At 37.4% G+C, this 18,379-nt stretch overlaps 2 protein-coding genes across 3 annotated transcripts; one reads left to right on the top strand and one right to left on the bottom strand.

Moving 5' to 3' along the window:
- The first annotated feature begins 2,313 nt into the window (after positions 1-2,313).
- Positions 2,314-9,336, top strand: si:ch1073-291c23.2 (uncharacterized protein LOC799862 homolog). Its single transcript, XM_046843488.1, has 7 exons — positions 2,314-2,395; positions 4,009-4,124; positions 6,148-6,258; positions 7,178-7,234; positions 7,463-7,609; positions 8,263-8,376; positions 8,854-9,336. Exons 2-7 carry the CDS (start codon positions 4,011-4,013, stop codon positions 8,887-8,889), a joined length of 579 nt encoding a protein of 192 aa, XP_046699444.1. The 5' UTR covers positions 2,314-2,395; positions 4,009-4,010; the 3' UTR covers positions 8,890-9,336.
- Positions 9,337-11,457: 2,121 nt separating this feature from the next.
- LOC124381161 (telomere zinc finger-associated protein-like) lies at positions 11,458-17,667 on the bottom strand. Of its 2 annotated transcripts, none has more exons than XM_046842577.1 (3): positions 17,543-17,667; positions 16,012-16,399; positions 11,458-15,468 (listed from the first exon to the last, which is right to left on the bottom strand). In XM_046842577.1, the coding sequence occupies exons 1-3, from the start codon at positions 17,588-17,590 to the stop codon at positions 14,234-14,236; spliced, it is 1,671 nt and encodes a 556-aa protein (XP_046698533.1). In that variant the 5' UTR covers positions 17,591-17,667; the 3' UTR covers positions 11,458-14,233. The 2 variants fall into 2 exon arrangements, with proteins under 2 accessions (XP_046698533.1, XP_046698534.1); XM_046842578.1 differs by having other exon boundaries at positions 16,012-16,072; positions 17,543-17,624.
- Positions 17,668-18,379: the final 712 nt, after the last annotated feature.

The raw sequence follows: 18,379 nt of genomic DNA, 5'->3' as shown, positions 1-18,379 counted from the left end.
GACTCATCTTGAGCAGGAGACAACTGTGCCTGCATTGTGGTCAAATCCCACACCACACCTAGGTGGTTCTCTCCCCAGTTGTTTAATGTGGGTGAGAACTACATCATGATACTTGGTGCCAAGTGCCCTGATTGAGCCAATATTAACCATTTGTGAATATAGTTCAGTATGCAGATGCCGTGGAGTACAGATGGACCCAATATTGGTAATCTTCGGCCCCAAAAGCAAACCTCAGGAACTTCCTGTGAGAATGAAGGATGAGCATGTGGAAGTATGTGTCCTTCAGATCTATCTCCAGGACTGATTTGAGACATGATCTCTTTCAGCATAAGCATCTTGAACCTGAGCCTCTTTAATGAGCGCTTCAGCTGACACAGATACAAAACGGGACACAGCCCATGACGAGAGCGACGAGAAGGAACGTGCTGAAATGTCGCTGACTGCCTCTTTGCCTCCTGAAACCTGTTAACGACTGTAGTTACGGCGTTGGCAAACAGGCCAGTGGGCCCGACGGGGGCATTCAGGAGGACGGCTTTGTCCCTATCAGAGAGATCGGACAGGGTCAACCAGAGGTGCCTTTCCATTGCCTCCAGGGCTGCCATGGACTGGTCTATGGCCCTAGCGGTCTCCTTGGTGGCTCTGAGAGCGAAGTCTGTAGCATGAAGCAGCTCTACAAGTGGTCGCAGTCTTCATGTCTACTTTCTTCTTCCTCATCTATGTCTTTCTTTCACAGGGGTGATGAGGGGTGCCATATGGGACATTTCCTCTGCCAGGTCCTTGAACCTCGAGGAACGCTAGCGAGACCGCCCTCTCTGCGGCAAAAACAGACATACAACAGACTTCCTAAACAAACTAAATCTAGTGTCATCTCCACAGCATGTGCTTTTATTCTTACTGTTATGACGTCACCCCACCGGTGACGTCGTGCTTTTCCATTGGACTAATTGTCCAACTAATACACTTGGTTCAAAGCGTCATCTTGCAAAGGCGTTCAGAAAGCGTTGTTGATGCAGCTCGAGTTCCCAAAGGGGAACTAGTTAGCTTTCAATCTGTTTGTCTGTCTCTAACTCTCTCTTCATCTAGCTAACCACCTAGCAAGAAGAATCTGTGTCTTTTTTTTTCAGGTGAACCCTGCATAGATATTTCCCAGGTCAATCATTAAGCTTCAATATTTTTCTAGCTCTTCAACAATTCTCATTTGTCTAGCTTTTTTCATTTTATTTTTTTCATGTAAAACACAAGCAGGCATAATGAACATGCTTTAATTTGTGTGCACAAATGAATTTTGTGAACTAGCAACCAGAAACCCATTGCTGGGCTCCTTGCCAAATCCTTATCCTCAAAAGCTAGGCAAGATGTTCAGATTGTGTTCAAATAACTAAAGCTAACCAAGAACTCAATCTTAATGAAATAACCAGAGCTACTCATAGGCTACTTATATAAGAGGGTGAATGAAAGAACATCTTCCTCTGCAGCTGTGTGCAGTCACTTGAGTGGAATCAGAGGAGAAGCTCCCAGGAAATCTGTGGAATGTTTTTTAGAGCTGAACAAAAAGAGCTCTGTTGAGCCGGTCATTGATTTCCTCAGTTATACTGAGACAATAACATCTCTTGATTGTATGATTTTCCGAATCCCAAATGTTGCAATGCGCATTTAGCACATATCAGGCCTGTAAATAGCTGTTTATTTTAATTACTCATTCGCTGTGTTTGAGCAAGGTGCTCTGCATAAACATACACAAAACATTTCATCACACAATATGTGTTCATTGCAAATAAATTAAGAAGTATTTCCCAAGTATGTTCACTGTCATGTCATTCTATATTCATTTGAATATAATCCTAAATGCATTCACATTTCATTCAGGTTAAACATTAACTCAAAGTGGGCTGCAAAGCACAGGCCTGAACATCTGGCAATCAACATCTGTATCAACTTAAACCATCATAAATGCCTTTGGCTGTGAGAGCCATCTGTATCGTGTCTCATTGCTACCCTAGTGGCTTTGTTTACATCCCCTCATCGCCCCTTTCCCTCTCTTTCTTTACTTCTTTCTCTTTTCTGTTTCTACATTTAGCTCATGTGTACTCGCTGACTGTAATGTCCGTGCGAGGTTTTTCACGTATTGCAATAGTCAAAGGTTACTGTTCTTTTCGCCTTTTGTGTATTTGCAGTGAACTTTTGGAATGGCACACACACACACACACACACACACACACACACACACACACACACACACACACACAAAACATGCACAAAATCCCAAACTTGGTGTCTCAGTCTCCACCCCATTCTCTACTCGTCCCACTTTTTACCATCCCCCTTTTCCCTCCTCCCCTCTATGCTGTTGTGAAACACTGTAAAAGCTACGCATCTCACCCACAGACAGTAGAAGGTATGTTTTAACTTTAGTTAAATTTGTGTTAGAATAGATTATTTTAGTCTGAATGTTTTTGTTAGGGTTGTGCAGATTTGTTAGATATTAACTATAGTCTCAAGACTCAAGAGTCAACTCAATGTTAAAAACATCCCCGAAACATCCAGCTGTGATGAGAAAAACTGAATTCATTTGCATGGACAGGAAACTCTGGTGATTCTTGTGTTCATAAACGTTTAATGTTTTTCTTAGTTTTCTTACATTGAAAGGCAATTAGGGAAAATCTTTGTATAAGTTCTTGCATTAATGTCAGCTATGAATATTTGCGCATACATAGAACTGAAAGACATGGAATATGCAGGAACAGATTTGAGTTGTGCAATCCTGAGCCAGGAAGGGAGAAAATATTTGCTTTGACCCTTCGCACTACGGTCACCAGAAAGTACTCCAGGCTACTATGTTTCTAACATTTTTGCTGCCCAATAAAGCAGATGTAAAGGATGCAGTGTATTCGTTGTCTCAGAGTAAGTCAGCGTTAGCCTTCATTCACTTATGGGAGATTGGGTGGGAAGTGTAATGACTAAGTTTGGGGGGGGGAAGGAATGACACAATGACATTTCATGAAGTATGCTAACATATATAGTATTTACTTGGACAGTAAAGCTATAACAGCATGACGGCTCGACGTGTCTTCGAAATAGACATAAATATTAATGCTAATATCAAATCAAATTTTATAAAGGTGAAGTTGCTAGCTGGTTGATGTAATGTTGTCTTAGCTAGCTAAAATTTATTTGGCAAAAACACAGTATGTGTATAGAGCTTTTAACAATGGACATCGTATCAAAGCAGCTTTATAGAGATAAAGTGGTTATAAAGTTGTATAAAAGAATGTATAGGTTTAGTGGTTATAAGTTTGTAGTTTACGTCATGCGTACTTTGTAGTATGTAGTTCGACTGTGGCAAGGAAAAACAACCTGAGATAGCATAAGGCAGATATCTTGAAAGGAACCAGACTCAAAAGGGAACCCATCCTCATCTCGGTGGGACTAAATATCCATTCATTATAATCCCATCATTGTTAAGTTACGTTCCAAATCCATTTTCGCAAATTAGCATGATTGTTTTGAGCTGTCAGTCGGTATATAGTAAGTCATACAATTACTCTGTACAACCGTAGTGAGCTGAAAAGCATTTCAGAATGCCAAAACATCGACATAGAACAGAAGAAGACCATGTCAGATTCCACTCCAGTCAGCTAAAAACAAGAATCTGAATCTATCCTGGGCATGGACCAACCCAAATCGGATAGCTAAATATTACAAAAAAACACCATGTCTGTGTCTAGTTTCAGTAAACCTGTGCATGTAATAACCTCAGAATCTTATTCTTGGCTAACAGGAGTGGATCGCGATAGTGGTCTTCTACTGATGAAAGTTTGATGTGTTGTCCAATCTGGGATGTTTTTCTGCTCACCAAAGTTGTAAGTGTAGTGCAGGGTTTTTTTTAGCCTCATTAATTGTGAACGTTTGTCTAATTGTTCTTGCAGATGGTAAGTGATACCTTAACTGATACTAATACCTCTGTATCTAAAATGTTCTACTTAACGTGTTTTACTAAAATCTTCACAGAGATGGAGACAAATGAAGGTAATGATCCCATGCAGATTACAGGACCAAGCATACAAACTGCCGGTGGCACTAAACCTCTGCACCGGTTCCTAAGAGGAGAACCAAGAACTGTTGGGGTGAGAAAGACAAACACACATTTCCTTTTGCATCAAACAGTTCAAACATAACAAGGTTAGGTCACACAGTATTTACAGAAATACAATTTAGATTAGATTGCGTTTATGTAAAGTGACGTTTAAAGAATATCATCACAAAGTAATGCTACTTAACAGGTAAATAGGTACAGAAAAAAAAATGAGATTAAACATTTTTTACAGAAACAAAACTACAATTCCGTATATTCACATGGTTCTCCAGGTAAATGATGCTGGGAATGATGGCAGAAAGTTGGATGCAATGTATGTGTATGGTCCTAATTGAAAATGATATGATAACGCAAACTCAAGAGGAACAAGACTTAACCCATTCTCATCTTGGTGACACCAAATGTCCATTCATTATAATTTTATCATTATTAAGATTACTGCTGGATAATAACTGCTGGAGACTTGAGTGCAAAACCATCTTCACACCCATCTTCATATTTCCTAAGTGGAATCATCCACAGTAATCTTCTGTATCTTTGGGATGTTCTTATGGTGCAACAGTGAATGGTTTCCAATTTATGAGAACACCCAGAAGTAAAGCACCACGATGGATCAGGCAGGTCTGGATACAGTTATCTTAATACATATCTCTTCCTTAGCTTAAGAAAGATATATTCACAAACAGCTCAACTAAACAAATATAATTCCAACTTACAGCTTTACCCCCTGCCGTAGTTTATTCAAGATACAAACCAATAGCCTGCAACTACTGATCGGAGTAGGTGTGGAAGATCATAATAGACCACACTGTAGTTTTGCCCAAATACTATAGAGTGAGACCATTTAGTGCTTCATAAGTAATATGTTTATATTAAGCTCATTAAAGCTCCCAAGTTTAAAATTTGTATATATCACCTATCATTCATTGCTTATTGCAATAATAAAATATATATAAAATTAGGACACTGTTCAAATTGTAAATAAAAAAATTGCAATGATTTGCAAATCTCATTACATATTCTGTCTGTACACATATGGGAACTGAGGAGACCAGTTGCTAAAGTTTTGGGAAATAAATGTTGTTCCATATTTGTCTGATACAGGATTCTAGCTGCTTAACAGTTCTGGTTGTCCTTTGTTGTATTTTTCCTTTCATAAGGTCAAAGGTCTAAACTGCAGCAGGCCAGTTCAGCATTATTTTGAAATTGGCCCCACAATTTGCAGGCACAGTCTTTCACAGATTGTTGATCTTTATTTTAGAGAGACTCTCTAATTTATACCCAATCATTTTACTGACCTGTTGTCAATTAACCTAATTAGTTGCAAAATATCCAACTAGGTCTCCTGGTGGTTTATTTATCCGGGCTTGGGACCAGCACTAAGAGTGGCTGGGGTTGGTTCCCTGAAAGGAGATCGAACCCGGGCCGCAGCGGTTCGATCCCCTGTAGCGACCCCTAATGGGAGAAGCCGAAAGAAAGAAAGTTCCAACTTTCCAAATATCCAACTGTTAAATTTTTTAAATATTTACTTTTTCCAGACTTTTGTTGCCCCGTCCCAACTTTTTTGAGACATGTTGCAGCCATCAAATTAAAAATTACCATATTCTTTCCTTAAAATGGTACATTTTCTCAGTTTAAACCGTTTCCTCAGTTTTACACAGTCTCCCAACTCTTCTGGAATTGAAGTTGTACATATGGAAGTGCAAAGTAAGTTATCTATTTACTATGGAGTTTATTGTAAGGCTGCTGTTCACAGTAGTAGAATAAACTAGTCATGAATAATAAACTATTTGGGCCTGCCTTTCAGTTTTGTGTTAAGAAAGTATTTGTCCACTCACTTCTTTGTAGTAAAATATGAACCGGGTTTTTTTTATGTTTTGGACATGAATAAAAAAAATGGCTAAATGTAAAGTGACATAACCATGTTTTTAAGATTTGTATTTGTCTCTTATAATACATTAGATACAAAAAGCTACAACCTTCAACATTTTCAAAAGGAAGTCTTCGGTCTTTTTGATCTATACTGTGGTTTTTTTGTGTTTCTTATGTACAAGATCATTCTGTTGTTTCTTGGCTTGTGCCTGTTCTTGTTTGGGATTCCTCTGAAGGGGGGCTACTTGGACACATCATCAGACAGCTATTGCCCCTTTTGGCTGGGAATCTTGGTAAATAAATTATTTTATCTTGTACAGTTGAAGTCATGTAAAAATAATGAATATATATATACTTACCTTTTTCTAGTGCTCAGCTTGTCTTGTGCATGTAATGCAAGATGTTTTACTGAGGCAGATCTGGATAATAAATTAGTAAACCCAGTACAATCTTGTTTTAGATAGTATGAATAGAATTACATATTCATAACGCTTCCCTTTTTCCACATTTTGTTATGTTGTAGCCTCATACCAAAATGGATTCAATTCATTATTTCCCTTAAAACTCTACAAACAGTACCTAATAATGACATATGAAAAATGTTTGCTTGAAATTCTATCACATTTATTCAAAATAAAAAAAATCAAATGTACATAAATATTCACAAATATTTCCCATGACATTCCAAACTGAGATCAGGTGCATCCTGTTTCCACTGATCATCCTTGAGATGTTTCTACAATTTGGTTGGAGTCCACCTGTGGTAAATTCAGTTGATTGGACATGATTTGGATAGACACACACATGTCTATAGAAACTCCACAGCTAACAGTGCATGTCAGAGCACAAACCAAGCAATGAAGTCCAAGGAATTATCTGTAGACCTCCAAGACAGGATTGTATTGAGGCACAGATCTGGGGAAGGGTACAGAAAAATTTCTGCAGCATTAAATGTCCCAAAGAATAACAGTGTGATGATCTATTATCTAAAAGAAATTCCAGAATAAGAAACAATTTATAATTTAGTCAAATTTGTTTCTTTTTTTATATATATAATGGTGCCACTCCTTAACATATAACTTACTAGTAATTAGAGATTTATTTGAATTGAAAATATTTTTTAATAAAAATTTTTTTTTTAGTTCTACCTAACCACTTAAACACAAATTCGTTTTTTTATGCTCTAACAAATGCCTATTATCTGTTTTGCAGTACTTTATTTGTGGTATTCTCTACATACTGTCAGAACGCAACACTACGAAGAAGACTGTGAGTGCTTTAAGTGAGACGTTTTATGATTGACACTTCCAGGACACGTCAGTTTTTCAGGACACTTGCATTTGTCTCTCTCAGATAGACACAGCTGTTCTATTAGTTCTACTGTACCTACTGAATAATATGATCCATGATGAATAAATGAATAATTATATAATTTCATTAATTATGCATTTAATTAAAGTTAACGAATGCTAATGCTTTTTTCTCTTTAACTTGCAGGTCACAATTAGCTTTGCGTTTAGCATCATCGCAATACTGGGGACTATAGTTGGCGTAATCATTTTCTCCAAAGGTGTATTTTCCAACCATAATTACTATATGTATTATTACCACGACAATGAAACAGAAGCGAACATGGAACTTTATGTAAGTAATCAGCAAAAGGAGGCTTGTATTTATGGATAAGAGTGATTACATATTATTTAGTGTGGAAAATTTGAGATTCTCAAATGATTATTATTATTTAGTAGGTATGTTTTGCGCAGTAACGTAGATTTACCCCTCTTCTTCTTCTTGATGAGGCAGCATGACAAATCAAATCCTTAAAAAAAAAAACAGCAGGAAAACGTTATTAAATATAGGTGAAAGGTATTTCATTGTATCTTTGACGCTAAAAGCAATTTTGCACTGCATCCTGAGGCAATTTAGATATTTTTAATGTTAATAAGAGATTTAAGGGTTGTATATAGAGAAAAAATAGTCACCAAGCAAAATCCATTGCACCACAATTCTGATTGCAAAGGCAACAAAAAAATAAATAAAAACTATTTATAGCCTAGTGAACTTTGACCTGTTTATTTAACTTACAAGTACAATATATAAACCAAAGTGCAATATGGCACATTTTAACCTTAACATTTTCCTTTAGACAATAAACAGATCTTATACATAGGCAAATTGATCAAAGGATTTATATTACGATTATTATATTTAAAGTATGTTATCTCACTTGCAGAACCTTTCTACAAGCATTGCTTAAATTAAATTATTTAATTTTAAGCACCGTTTTCATTCCTCAGATGCAGATCCACAGCATTGAAGGCGTGTTCCTGTTCCACAGCTTGTTGGCTGGAGTGATCCTCATCACCATGTCTGTGTTTGCACGACTAGCACTACGCTCAAGTCATTCGCAGGTTAAAACAAACTTCCCTATTTTCCTTATCCTTTGACTATGCTACGGTGTAGGATGTGGCTAATGCAGTTACTCTAACATTATTTCAAAGGAGTTATATCCTTAATGTGGCGTTATGTGTGCACTGTACATTGGAGACGAAACAAGAAGACTGGTTGATCATTTATATAAATAGCTTTGTGCATAGAAGCAGAATTTCTTCCCAACCACAAAAGCACATCATGGATGTGAGATTCGGTTGCACTTGTTGGAACCTTTCGTTTGTCTGCTTAGACATAAAACTATAGCATTACATTAATGTTCAAGAAACACAATGAGGAGCTTTAGCAATTTTATCATGTGTTAATTTTGGAGCAATGTGATTCTCTGCTTATGCTATACTGTGTGTGACAGCATGCAATAATCTCTTTCTTCCCCTTTTGCTCTCTCTCTCTTGCTCTCTCTCTTTTGCTCTCTCTCTCTCTCTCTCTCTCTCTAGATGCTTGTGGTCATGCGTTACCCACCAGCAGAGTGAGGAAAGAAACTTTGGGTGAATTCAAAATGCTAGTCTGTGATCAAAAACTTTTATCAGAATTGACTCTAACAAGTAGCTGTTGCCAAAAAAGGACATTATTCAAACAGTGAAACACCAAAAACACCTCAAAAAAATGTATCTGCTTGCTTAACTCTTAAACATCTCAGCCATTCAGTCCACACCGTATGACTGCTAGCAATAACATCTGTGAAGAAGTCTTGTTAGAACGGATTCTCTACATTCTGGCACCTGGGAAGGAGCATAATAGAGTATTTTACCATACAAATAAACAACTATAGCCTACACATAAACACTACTAATTCACATATGGAAATGTATATTGGCAAATAATCATTTAAATTTTTTATTAAATAAACCTAACAAAACAATGATGGTGATACACGCTGATGTAAAAGCCGCTGACTAAAATAAATGCTTTTTTTTGTATATCAAATGAATATTTGAATTTACTATACAGCGCCTCATACAGCTATTTTGCATTTCAAGCATTGTGAACAGTTGTCTCAGTATAGCTTCAGAGCAGTTGTATCCAATGCGTCGATCGCGATCGACTGGTAGATTTAACGCACGGGTTACCACACATGCACGGCCAAATGCGAGCTACTGCACAAATCCAGCGAACTAAGTGGCTCCGCTTAATTATATAAGTCAGCCTTTTCCCAAATGAAGATCATTAAGCCAAAATACCTTTCCACCATCACCAAACCATGATCATTTGGAAGTTTGCTTGACGCTGACAACCAGCAGCTCCTGTCCAGAGTCATCAGAGTAACGTAGTGACCATAAATGTATTGACTTGTATTGTGCCATAAGAGTATACTCAGTATATATATGATCAGGCAAAACCATGTGACATTATAACATGGTCTGTGAAGTGAATTACACTGATTAGCTCTGCATCATGGCACCTGTTAGTGGGTGGGATTTATTAGGCAGCAAGTGAGCATTTTGTGAGCACTTGCATCTCACTTGCAGCTTGTGGCTGATCCGTGTGGTCCGATCCAACAAACGAGCTCCTGTAGCTTAAACTGCTGAAGAAGGTTATGCTGTTAATGTCTCTGTTTTGGACCAATACTCACTTAACTCAACAAGCACTACATTCACTTTAATAGACTTACATTGACAATACATTTATATTTATATTATTAGTCATAATTATTTTTTTTTACTTTACCATGCACCATAATTTTCAAGGTATTGATGCAAATATTCAAAATAAATGAAATGGGAAAACTGTTTGAATCATATTAATGTTCAGTAAAACCTTTCAGGATACAATGAAGGCTTGCCTCGAGACTCATTCTGGCAGATAGGTAGTAAAATGAAATTGTATTAATTTATTCCCAACAGTTTATTCTCTTCATTTCGTAGCGTTTCTCAAGGCTGCACTGCTTCCAGTACGTGTATGTGGATGTTAATTTTTTTGTCCAATCAGATTTCAGCCTCTATGTGCTGCCATGTCAATCTAATCTGCCCAGGGCCTTCAAGGTCTGTCCTGCTGGCTTTTTGACCAGAATATTAGCAAAGGGTCTTTTTCTTTAACAATCAGATTTCATATTCGCCTCACAGGGCAGCTAGCTGGCCCAGAATAGCGTCAGCATTTTTCCGTCCTCACAGCCAAGTTTGACTAGCAAAACAAGTGTGTAGTGCTGCACACATTAATACATCTGAGTTAGACTTTTTTTTATGCCTACAGAGGAAGAGAAATAAATTTTGGTTGCGGACATACTTAAAAATACATTTTTTAAGAAAAGCTAGATGGCTAGGTGAGGTCAGCCAACCCCAAAGCTTGCTAGCTTGTCTCAGCCCGGGAAAGGGTTTGTTCGCCGCTTCCAGACCAGTGAATAGGAGCGGTACCACTGACTTACAGCCTCTGAGGAGCGGCGGCTTACAGACTGATTTTACAGACTGATAATATTGTTTGTCTATGACCTAGTAAACCAGTATCAGGATGTATTTATTGATAGAGACTTTAGTTATTTTGATCTGCCATGCCTGATCATGTTTTGATCTGCGTCAGTGCACTGATTAAACAGTGTTTCAGCTTTGTTTGGACTGTATAATCAAGTCTCCCTGCACAATGGGTCTGGGACAGTACTAAATTACCAAACTAAATAAAAATTTGAAAGAGTTTAGCGGTCAGTCTGCTTTCAATACAAAGTTGTTTTAATAAAGTTGAATAAACTTAATGATTTAACAAACTCCTGATTTTCATTTAGCGACTAATGAGAAATGATGGTTTGTGTGTGAGCCTCGCTGCATTTCCAAATGTGGTTCTGTTGCTCAAAAGTGTGTAATTTGATTTACCTGATCAGTCACTGCGTGTATATTTTATACTGTCTTTCAAAAATCCGTCTGTGTTTTTACTATGATGCTAACATACTATTTGGATAACACTATTAGACAAATGATTAGACCAGAGAACACAACTTGAGTTAGAAACACTTTATTAGGTAGAAGAACCACTGGATTCTTGTGTAGTAATGATAAAATGGCAGCCCATTATTATGTCCTCAGACCTGTAGTTACATAGGCTGCGTACCAAATATAATTATTTACTGGTAGACCACTGTTGTCATTAATACTTGTGCACACTGGTAAGTCTGCATTTATGAAAAGGAAATAATTGATTTATTTTATTAAGGGTTCTGCATATGAATACACACATTGACTGTTGAGGAAATAAAAGAAAAATGACAGAAGTTAGGGGCAGCATGGCCGTAATTTCTGAGGTTGTTGCAAATAAGGACAATTTTGAGCCAGTTAGAAGAGGAGTTGTTAAAGTGGGTTTCACACACAACTTGGTGCACTATGATTATCATGATGTGGAAAATGTGGACAGAATCATGGAATTCGGTCATAAAATTGTCATTCTTTGTACACGGAATGACACCAAATTTGTCACAAATTTGATCAAATGATGGTATGGACTAGTGTCTGTGAATATAAAAGCTCAAATGATTTAATGGCTATTTAAGAAGTCTGCATATGTGTTCTGCAAGCGTCTGAAAAACTGAATGGTTTCGTCTACAACACCAAAGGTTCCCAAACTTGTTTCTCTAAAAAGCTAAAAATCAAACTTGATTAAGGTCTGTGGGCCAAAAGTAAATGTTCTCACCACCATGATTTCAGAAAATTGCAGAAATGTTTTGTTTCATAATCACAGCAAATATTGTATTCTTTCCAATCTACAGGCAATTTATATTACTCGAAATACTCGAAATTTCCATTCCAGGTGCACCTAAAGTGACACATGTACATGAAATAAAACAAGTCAAAACAATGTACAGTATATTCTCAACATTTAATTACATTTTTGAAGTTTAAAAATCAAGAAAAATATGTCACATTTTAATTTAATTAGAAATGAAAATCTGTCAGTGGCATTTTTCCCTTTTTTTCCACTTCTCTTCTATGGCATAGCAGGCCAAAGCAAAGGTCAACATGGACCATCTTTAGCCTGCATGCCCAAGTAATAAACACACTGAAGCAGGCATGATGATCTACATGAGGACATGAGCACCTGAACTTCTCAAGAAATGCTCACTTCAGCAGTATTTCACCATTGAATTTTACAAAAGCTGTCGTCAGATACACACAGAAGGTCGAAGGTCTTCAGATTGTACTTCTCAATATAGTAATAATATCAACAATAATACAAATAATAATAATGAAACAATTAAACCTAATTATGCAAGCACACAATTACAATAATGTAATTCGTTCTAATAATTGTATTAAATAATTATATTAAAATGTATTATAATCACACAATCTTTTTGTCTGTTTCAGTTTTCACATTTAACCTCTATTGCTCAGCCCTTTTTCCTTTGAAAAATATAAAGGGAATTATTATAATTTCATTTGATTTTAGAACTTTAAAAAAAAAAAAACTGATTGACATCGCAAAACAATCTGTTACGAATCACTTCACACTGAAATAAAAAAGCACGTCATGCAACAAAACGTTCCTGCTGCTGAATGGCAAAATAACAAGTATTTATTCAAATATTTCATGTATGTGGATTGAATTTCTTTTTACAATAAAATGTCATTCCAATGGCAGAGTACAAATTGTAGTAAGCATATGTTTAATCACTGTGGTCTAGTGGTTAGGATGCGGCGCTCTCACCGCTGCGGCCCGGGTTCGATCCCCGGTCAGGGAACCAACCCCAGCCACTTTCAGTGCCGGTCCCAAGCCCGGATAAATTGGGGAGGGTTGTGTTAGGAAGGGCACCCAGCGTAAAAACGTGCCAAATCAAACATGCGGATGATCCGCTGTGGCGACCCCTAACGGGAGAAGCCGAAAGAAAGTTAGTTATAACTATGGGGGGTCCTTGGAAAATGTTCTTTCACTGTAAGGGGTTCCTGGCCCCACAAATCTGAGGAACTTCAGCTCACCCTTAAAAAAGTCATCCTACTCTTAAAAAGCAGACTATAAATATGAATGAAAAAAAATGTTTGCCATGCTTTAGTGATGTGAAATTCACATATAGCAAACATTGCATTCAAAAATGTTTCAAATGTACTGAAAAAAATCTTGAACCTTTATAATCTTATCACTGTAATATTCTGTACCTCATGAAATATTCAATATATTTGCACTGGTACCTGGAAATAGTATCTAAAAAGATTCTTGTACAGAACTTACACAGGGCTCATGTTTGTATTACCTCCTCTGTTTTAGCTGAACATCCATTTAGATGCTTCAGATTGTGTTTCTCACTGTTCTGGTGATTGATTTTGTCTGTTTAAGTACAAAAAGCTGCTAAAATTTCAATCTTAAATTCACACGCACACCAGTGTTAAAGCTTTGGATGAAATTTGCATAAGGTGCATATCAATGAATAAATACGTCCCACTGTCTACACTGTTTCTAGTCATCCTGGTCTTTTTTAAAGGCCATTGCGAATCTAAGTGTTGAATGTCCTAAATGTGTCCGCCAAAGGTTTCCACCAGTTTCCCTGGTGTCCTCCGACTACCAAAAAAACATACTACATAAAGATTGGATTTGATACACTAAGCAGTATAAAGTATAACTTTTGTATAAGCTCCAGATCCATCAGGACCATGCCAGCTGATCAGCAGTTCCAGAAGAAGAATGAATGATTTCTGCAGGAACAATGCTACACCACTTCTGTTCCTCGTCTTGGACAATTACCAAGCGTAACTAAAAGCATATGCGAGCATGTTTCAGAAGTGATACTCAGTTCAGCAGTACATTGCAGAAAATTAGACCAGAATTGGACACTCTGGCAATTTCACTGAATATACCAAAATTCAGTGCTGAAAATGTAATTTATAGCATCACATAAAGACATGATTAAGGTGGGTCATCACAGCTCCTCTGGTGGACACGCATGTGCTCAGTCACTCTGTACTGTCTGGAAAAACACATGGTGCAAAGTGGACACGAGTAAGGACGAATACCTAGGTGTGTGCGCATGTGTCTGTTCAATGATCCGCGCTGACTGAAGGCCTTCTCACACTCAGGAACCGTGCACTGGAACCGACGTGTTTCGGAGTGACTGCAAGATCCAGACTTCAGTTCTTCTCTAGTGGAGATCAATATCTCGGCCACGTCTATCGTCTCCAGAAATTCGGAATCATCTTTCGCCTCCTTTTTAGGGCTTGGGCATGTTTCGTCACTGTCTGATTCATTTGACTGGGGGAAGCAGTGGTATCTTAAGTGGCCCTGATAGTCTTTTCTCAGTTTGGAGAATTCACAGCAGTCAGAGTCTTCACCCAAGGCAAATTGTCGCACAGTCAACATTTCCAGTGAGGGAGCATAATGCTGGTTTATTTTGTGGCTCACGCCAAGATCCGGAGTTGCGTTTTCACACACGGTATCATTAGTGTCGGTTTTGATAGAATTGTCTAAATGTAAATTGGCTCGCCTTTTATGACTTTTTGTCATTTGTTTGATAAAAGTCTGACCTCTGTTCTCAGGGTTGTTGGTGCTTTTGTACGATTTCTTATCACTAATGGTGTCTGAGAAAATGACTGGAACATGTACATATTTTCTTGTTTCAAAAGAATTAAATGACTGGACACTGCCTCCATCTGAAACACATCTGTTGGTCAGGTGGTCAGGTTCTGGAGACAAATGCGTACTGTTGGTGTGAGCACTATGCACACACTGATCTTTATTATCGTTGTTTGAATGGACAGCTGTGAACGTCTGAGGGCCACTATATTCATATTGTCCAATGTTGTCAGGGATAGTGAACTTTTCCGCTTCATTAGCAACAACCTTGGACATATCGTTTACTGAATTCTCTGCCTTGTCATGTTTTGAGTGTGATGAATTAAGCAATAACTTGTTATCCTGATGGTCTTTGTTGGCCTCTGATACTTGTTCAAGGGTTTTAGCGAGACAGATGGATTGTAGTGGAAATTTAGCGTTTCCTGTCGAGTGGCGTATGACTGGGACGACCTCGTAGCTTGGTGTGGCTGGTGGCTGGTTGGAGCCGTATGGAAAATATGATGAGGATAGAAGAGTCTTGTTGAGAGACTTATCCTCTGTAAATCCCTTCTTTCTCTTGATTTGGTCCTGAACTGTAGAAGGTAGAAAACTTTGTCAAATTTGTAACAAGGTACAATTGAGTACAAGATTTCTATACACTTGCAAAAAGAAGCCATCAAGACATAAATTATGTTTCATAAGATTCATCAGGTAACAAAAAATACATATAGCTGCTCATTTAGCACATTTGTGCTCAATTGTTGGTCATCAATAAACCTGTATATATTTCAGGCTAAAGCCTTCATAAAAATGCTTCTGGTCTGATTATTCCTGGGTCCCTATTCCCTCTACACCATGCCTATTGCCTAACATACAAGTCTATTGTGGCAGGTCTAGGATCAGCAATGGTATGTGCAAAGTTAGGCTTGTGCAGTTTGCTACATATGTGGGTTGCGAGTCTGACTAGCGCAGCCTCTGGCCATCCAATCAAAACACATCAACATAGTGATGTGACTAAAGACTTGAATATACCAAAAGCCCACACTGTAAATTTCTGCTGGCCTTAAGGCATTCTCTATTTCTTACTTTGATGTATATTACAATATCAGTTATATTTTATAGAATAAATTACTCACCAGTCTGTGTTACCTCTTTCTGTTTCATCCTGCAGGTCAATGCCTGCTGCAGTTGCTCCATCTGCAGGTAGAAAGCTGCATTCACTATTGGTTCTTCGTGGCTCTCTGGGGGCAATTTGCCTGTATACATATACTCCAGAAGTAAAGCCAGTGTTTCTGGGGTGAGAAGAGGTGAATTTAATTCTATGAGGGAACCGTGCTGGGGAAGAAGGGTGGCGAACACTGGACTGAAGGCAGCAAGGACACTTTTATGAGCCAAGAAGAGCTGGTCAGGGTTCACATGGACATGTATCACACAGTCACAGAAGGTTCCTGTTCTCCGCTGCAAGTCCAGCTCTTTCAGTAAAGCAAAGCCATGGGAAGGTTTGGCTATGGGTTCAGTTTTAATCTAGCAGCAAAAAAGGATCATCGTTGTGGTTTATTGTCCCTTATGTTGCATTTGTTCCTAATTAACCTAAAACTTTTCTGTGTGGCGTATTTTTTTTTCAAAGCATGTTAAATAATGACATTAAATATATATCTAAATATTGAATTACATGTTAGGTTTTACTCTGCCACTAGATGTCACTCTATGCCACATATATACAAAGTCGCATCAGTCACTTTATAGATCTCCTTTACACACTTTATAGAGTAAATACAAAACATATTGCAGCTATAGATGTTCCTATTGCTGCTCCCCTACCAACAGGTGATATAACATGTTCTACCTCATGTTATTGTTCTATTCTGTGTATTTATTACTCTCTTAGCCTGTTGAATGATGAGTATAGTCCTGAATAACAGACTACAACCTAGCTATAAAATTATATTCATAATATCATAATATTTAAAAAAAAAAAAAAAAACATGATTTTTGTGGTGACTGTAGAAATGTGATCTGCTTATGCGTTCCCATTTTTCCTGCTTCCAACACATCAACTCTGGAAACTTACAGTTCACTTGCTACCTAATATATCCCACCCTTTCACAGGCATGTGTTATTGTAAAAGATTAATGAATAATCTATAAAACATAAGAATAGTTGGTTCATTCATCTAATGCACTGATGTTTATTGCTTATACATTTGGGATACATTTTAAATATAGTACCAATTATAATATGAATATTATTAACACCAGAATATGAAATCAGTAACAATATCCAGTGTAGTACTGACATTTTATTCAATGCAAATCAACTTTTAACAACTTTTATCAGCTTTTAGCAAACCAACTCTAAAGTGGTCAAAATAAAAAATACTGTCAGTACTGTAAAGTGCTGTAAGTCATATATAGTGGTCTAAGTCACTACTACAAATACTAACTCTAATATTTAATATAACGGCCACATTTATATTTCTTTTTGTTTTTTGTTTAAAAACAACAGTTTTGTATTTATTTTTTTTTTTTTTAAGATCAAATATACAAAGAAATGCAAATGCGTCTAAATGCAACGTGTTGCATTATATATTACCATATACGTAGTATTATGCAAACTAGGCATAACAAATGCATAAAGAAGCATTGAAAACGTTGTGCATAAACTCACCTCCATTGTGAACGCGACCAAAATCGCAGCGCGAGCGCTCACCTTCATCTACAGTAGCTCTGTAACAGGCGCGAGCCTTGGTTTTTTTTGTTGTTGTTTTGTATCGCGAGCGCTACGTGACGTTCAGAGGCGCCTCCGTTGAAGCCCCGCCCACCACTAGACTCCAGCCAATAGCCTTTCACGGTGTTGTGACGCAAAACGGTTAAATCCCCCCTCCACGTGACGTTTTGTTGACAGCTGAGGCTCTGTGATCACGTGACTACTACACAGTGATAGGCCATGCAGTGTTCAGAGTCAACACAGTCACGATGGATTGTGGCACATGGGTTTAAAAATATAAATATTATATTTTATTATATTATATATTTTATTATATAGTATAATACATATTATATTATATTTAATATACATTTATTTATATATATATATATATATAATATATATATATTGGAGGAAATAAACAGATATTATACTGTCATCCACACCCCGTCAATATATATATATATATATATATATATATTTATATTGACGGGGGTGTGGATGACAGTATAATATCTGTTTATTTCCTCCAATGTGTATAATAATTTCCCTGTCATTCCACTTGTACAATGATCCCTTTAGAAAAAATTTGGGAAAACACATTTAAACACTTATCTTTCTCTGGGTTACTGATGGGAAAGTCTGTGGTTCAAACCCCAAATATCGCCACTATTGGGCCCCTGAGCAAGGCCCTTAACCCTCTGTGCTCCAGGCGTGCTGCATCATGGCTAACCTACTCTCTGACTGCAGCTTCCTAACATTACTGGGATATGTGAAGAAAGAATTTCACTGTCCTGT

Source organism: Silurus meridionalis, chromosome 28 (genome assembly GCF_014805685.1).
Source record: "Silurus meridionalis isolate SWU-2019-XX chromosome 28, ASM1480568v1, whole genome shotgun sequence".
NCBI classification, from domain to species: Eukaryota; Metazoa; Chordata; class Actinopteri; order Siluriformes; family Siluridae; genus Silurus; species Silurus meridionalis.
The sequence above is the reverse complement of the archived record's forward strand: the minus strand, read 5'-3'. Positions and strand labels throughout refer to the sequence as shown.

What these genes read in the sequence shown, in the direction of transcription:
- si:ch1073-291c23.2 (XM_046843488.1), top strand. Translation starts at nt 4,011, where the DNA reads ATGGAGACAAATGAAGGTAATGATCCCATGCAGATTACAGGACCAAGC. An exon ending in CCTTTTGGCTGGGAATCTTG is followed by an intron (nt 6,259 to 7,177) that starts GTAAATAAATTA and finishes TCTGTTTTGCAG; the next exon opens with TACTTTATTTGTGGTATTCT. An exon ending in GCAACACTACGAAGAAGACT is followed by an intron (nt 7,235 to 7,462) that starts GTGAGTGCTTTA and finishes TTTAACTTGCAG; the next exon opens with GTCACAATTAGCTTTGCGTT.
- LOC124381161 (XM_046842577.1), bottom strand. Translation starts at nt 17,590, where the DNA reads ATGAAGGTGAGCGCTCGCGCTGCGATTTTGGTCGCGTTCACAATGGAG. An exon ending in TGGTCGCGTTCACAATGGAG is followed by an intron (nt 16,400 to 17,542) that starts GTGAGTTTATGC and finishes TTTTGCTGCTAG; the next exon opens with ATTAAAACTGAACCCATAGC. An exon ending in GAAAGAGGTAACACAGACTG is followed by an intron (nt 15,469 to 16,011) that starts GTGAGTAATTTA and finishes TACCTTCTACAG; the next exon opens with TTCAGGACCAAATCAAGAGA.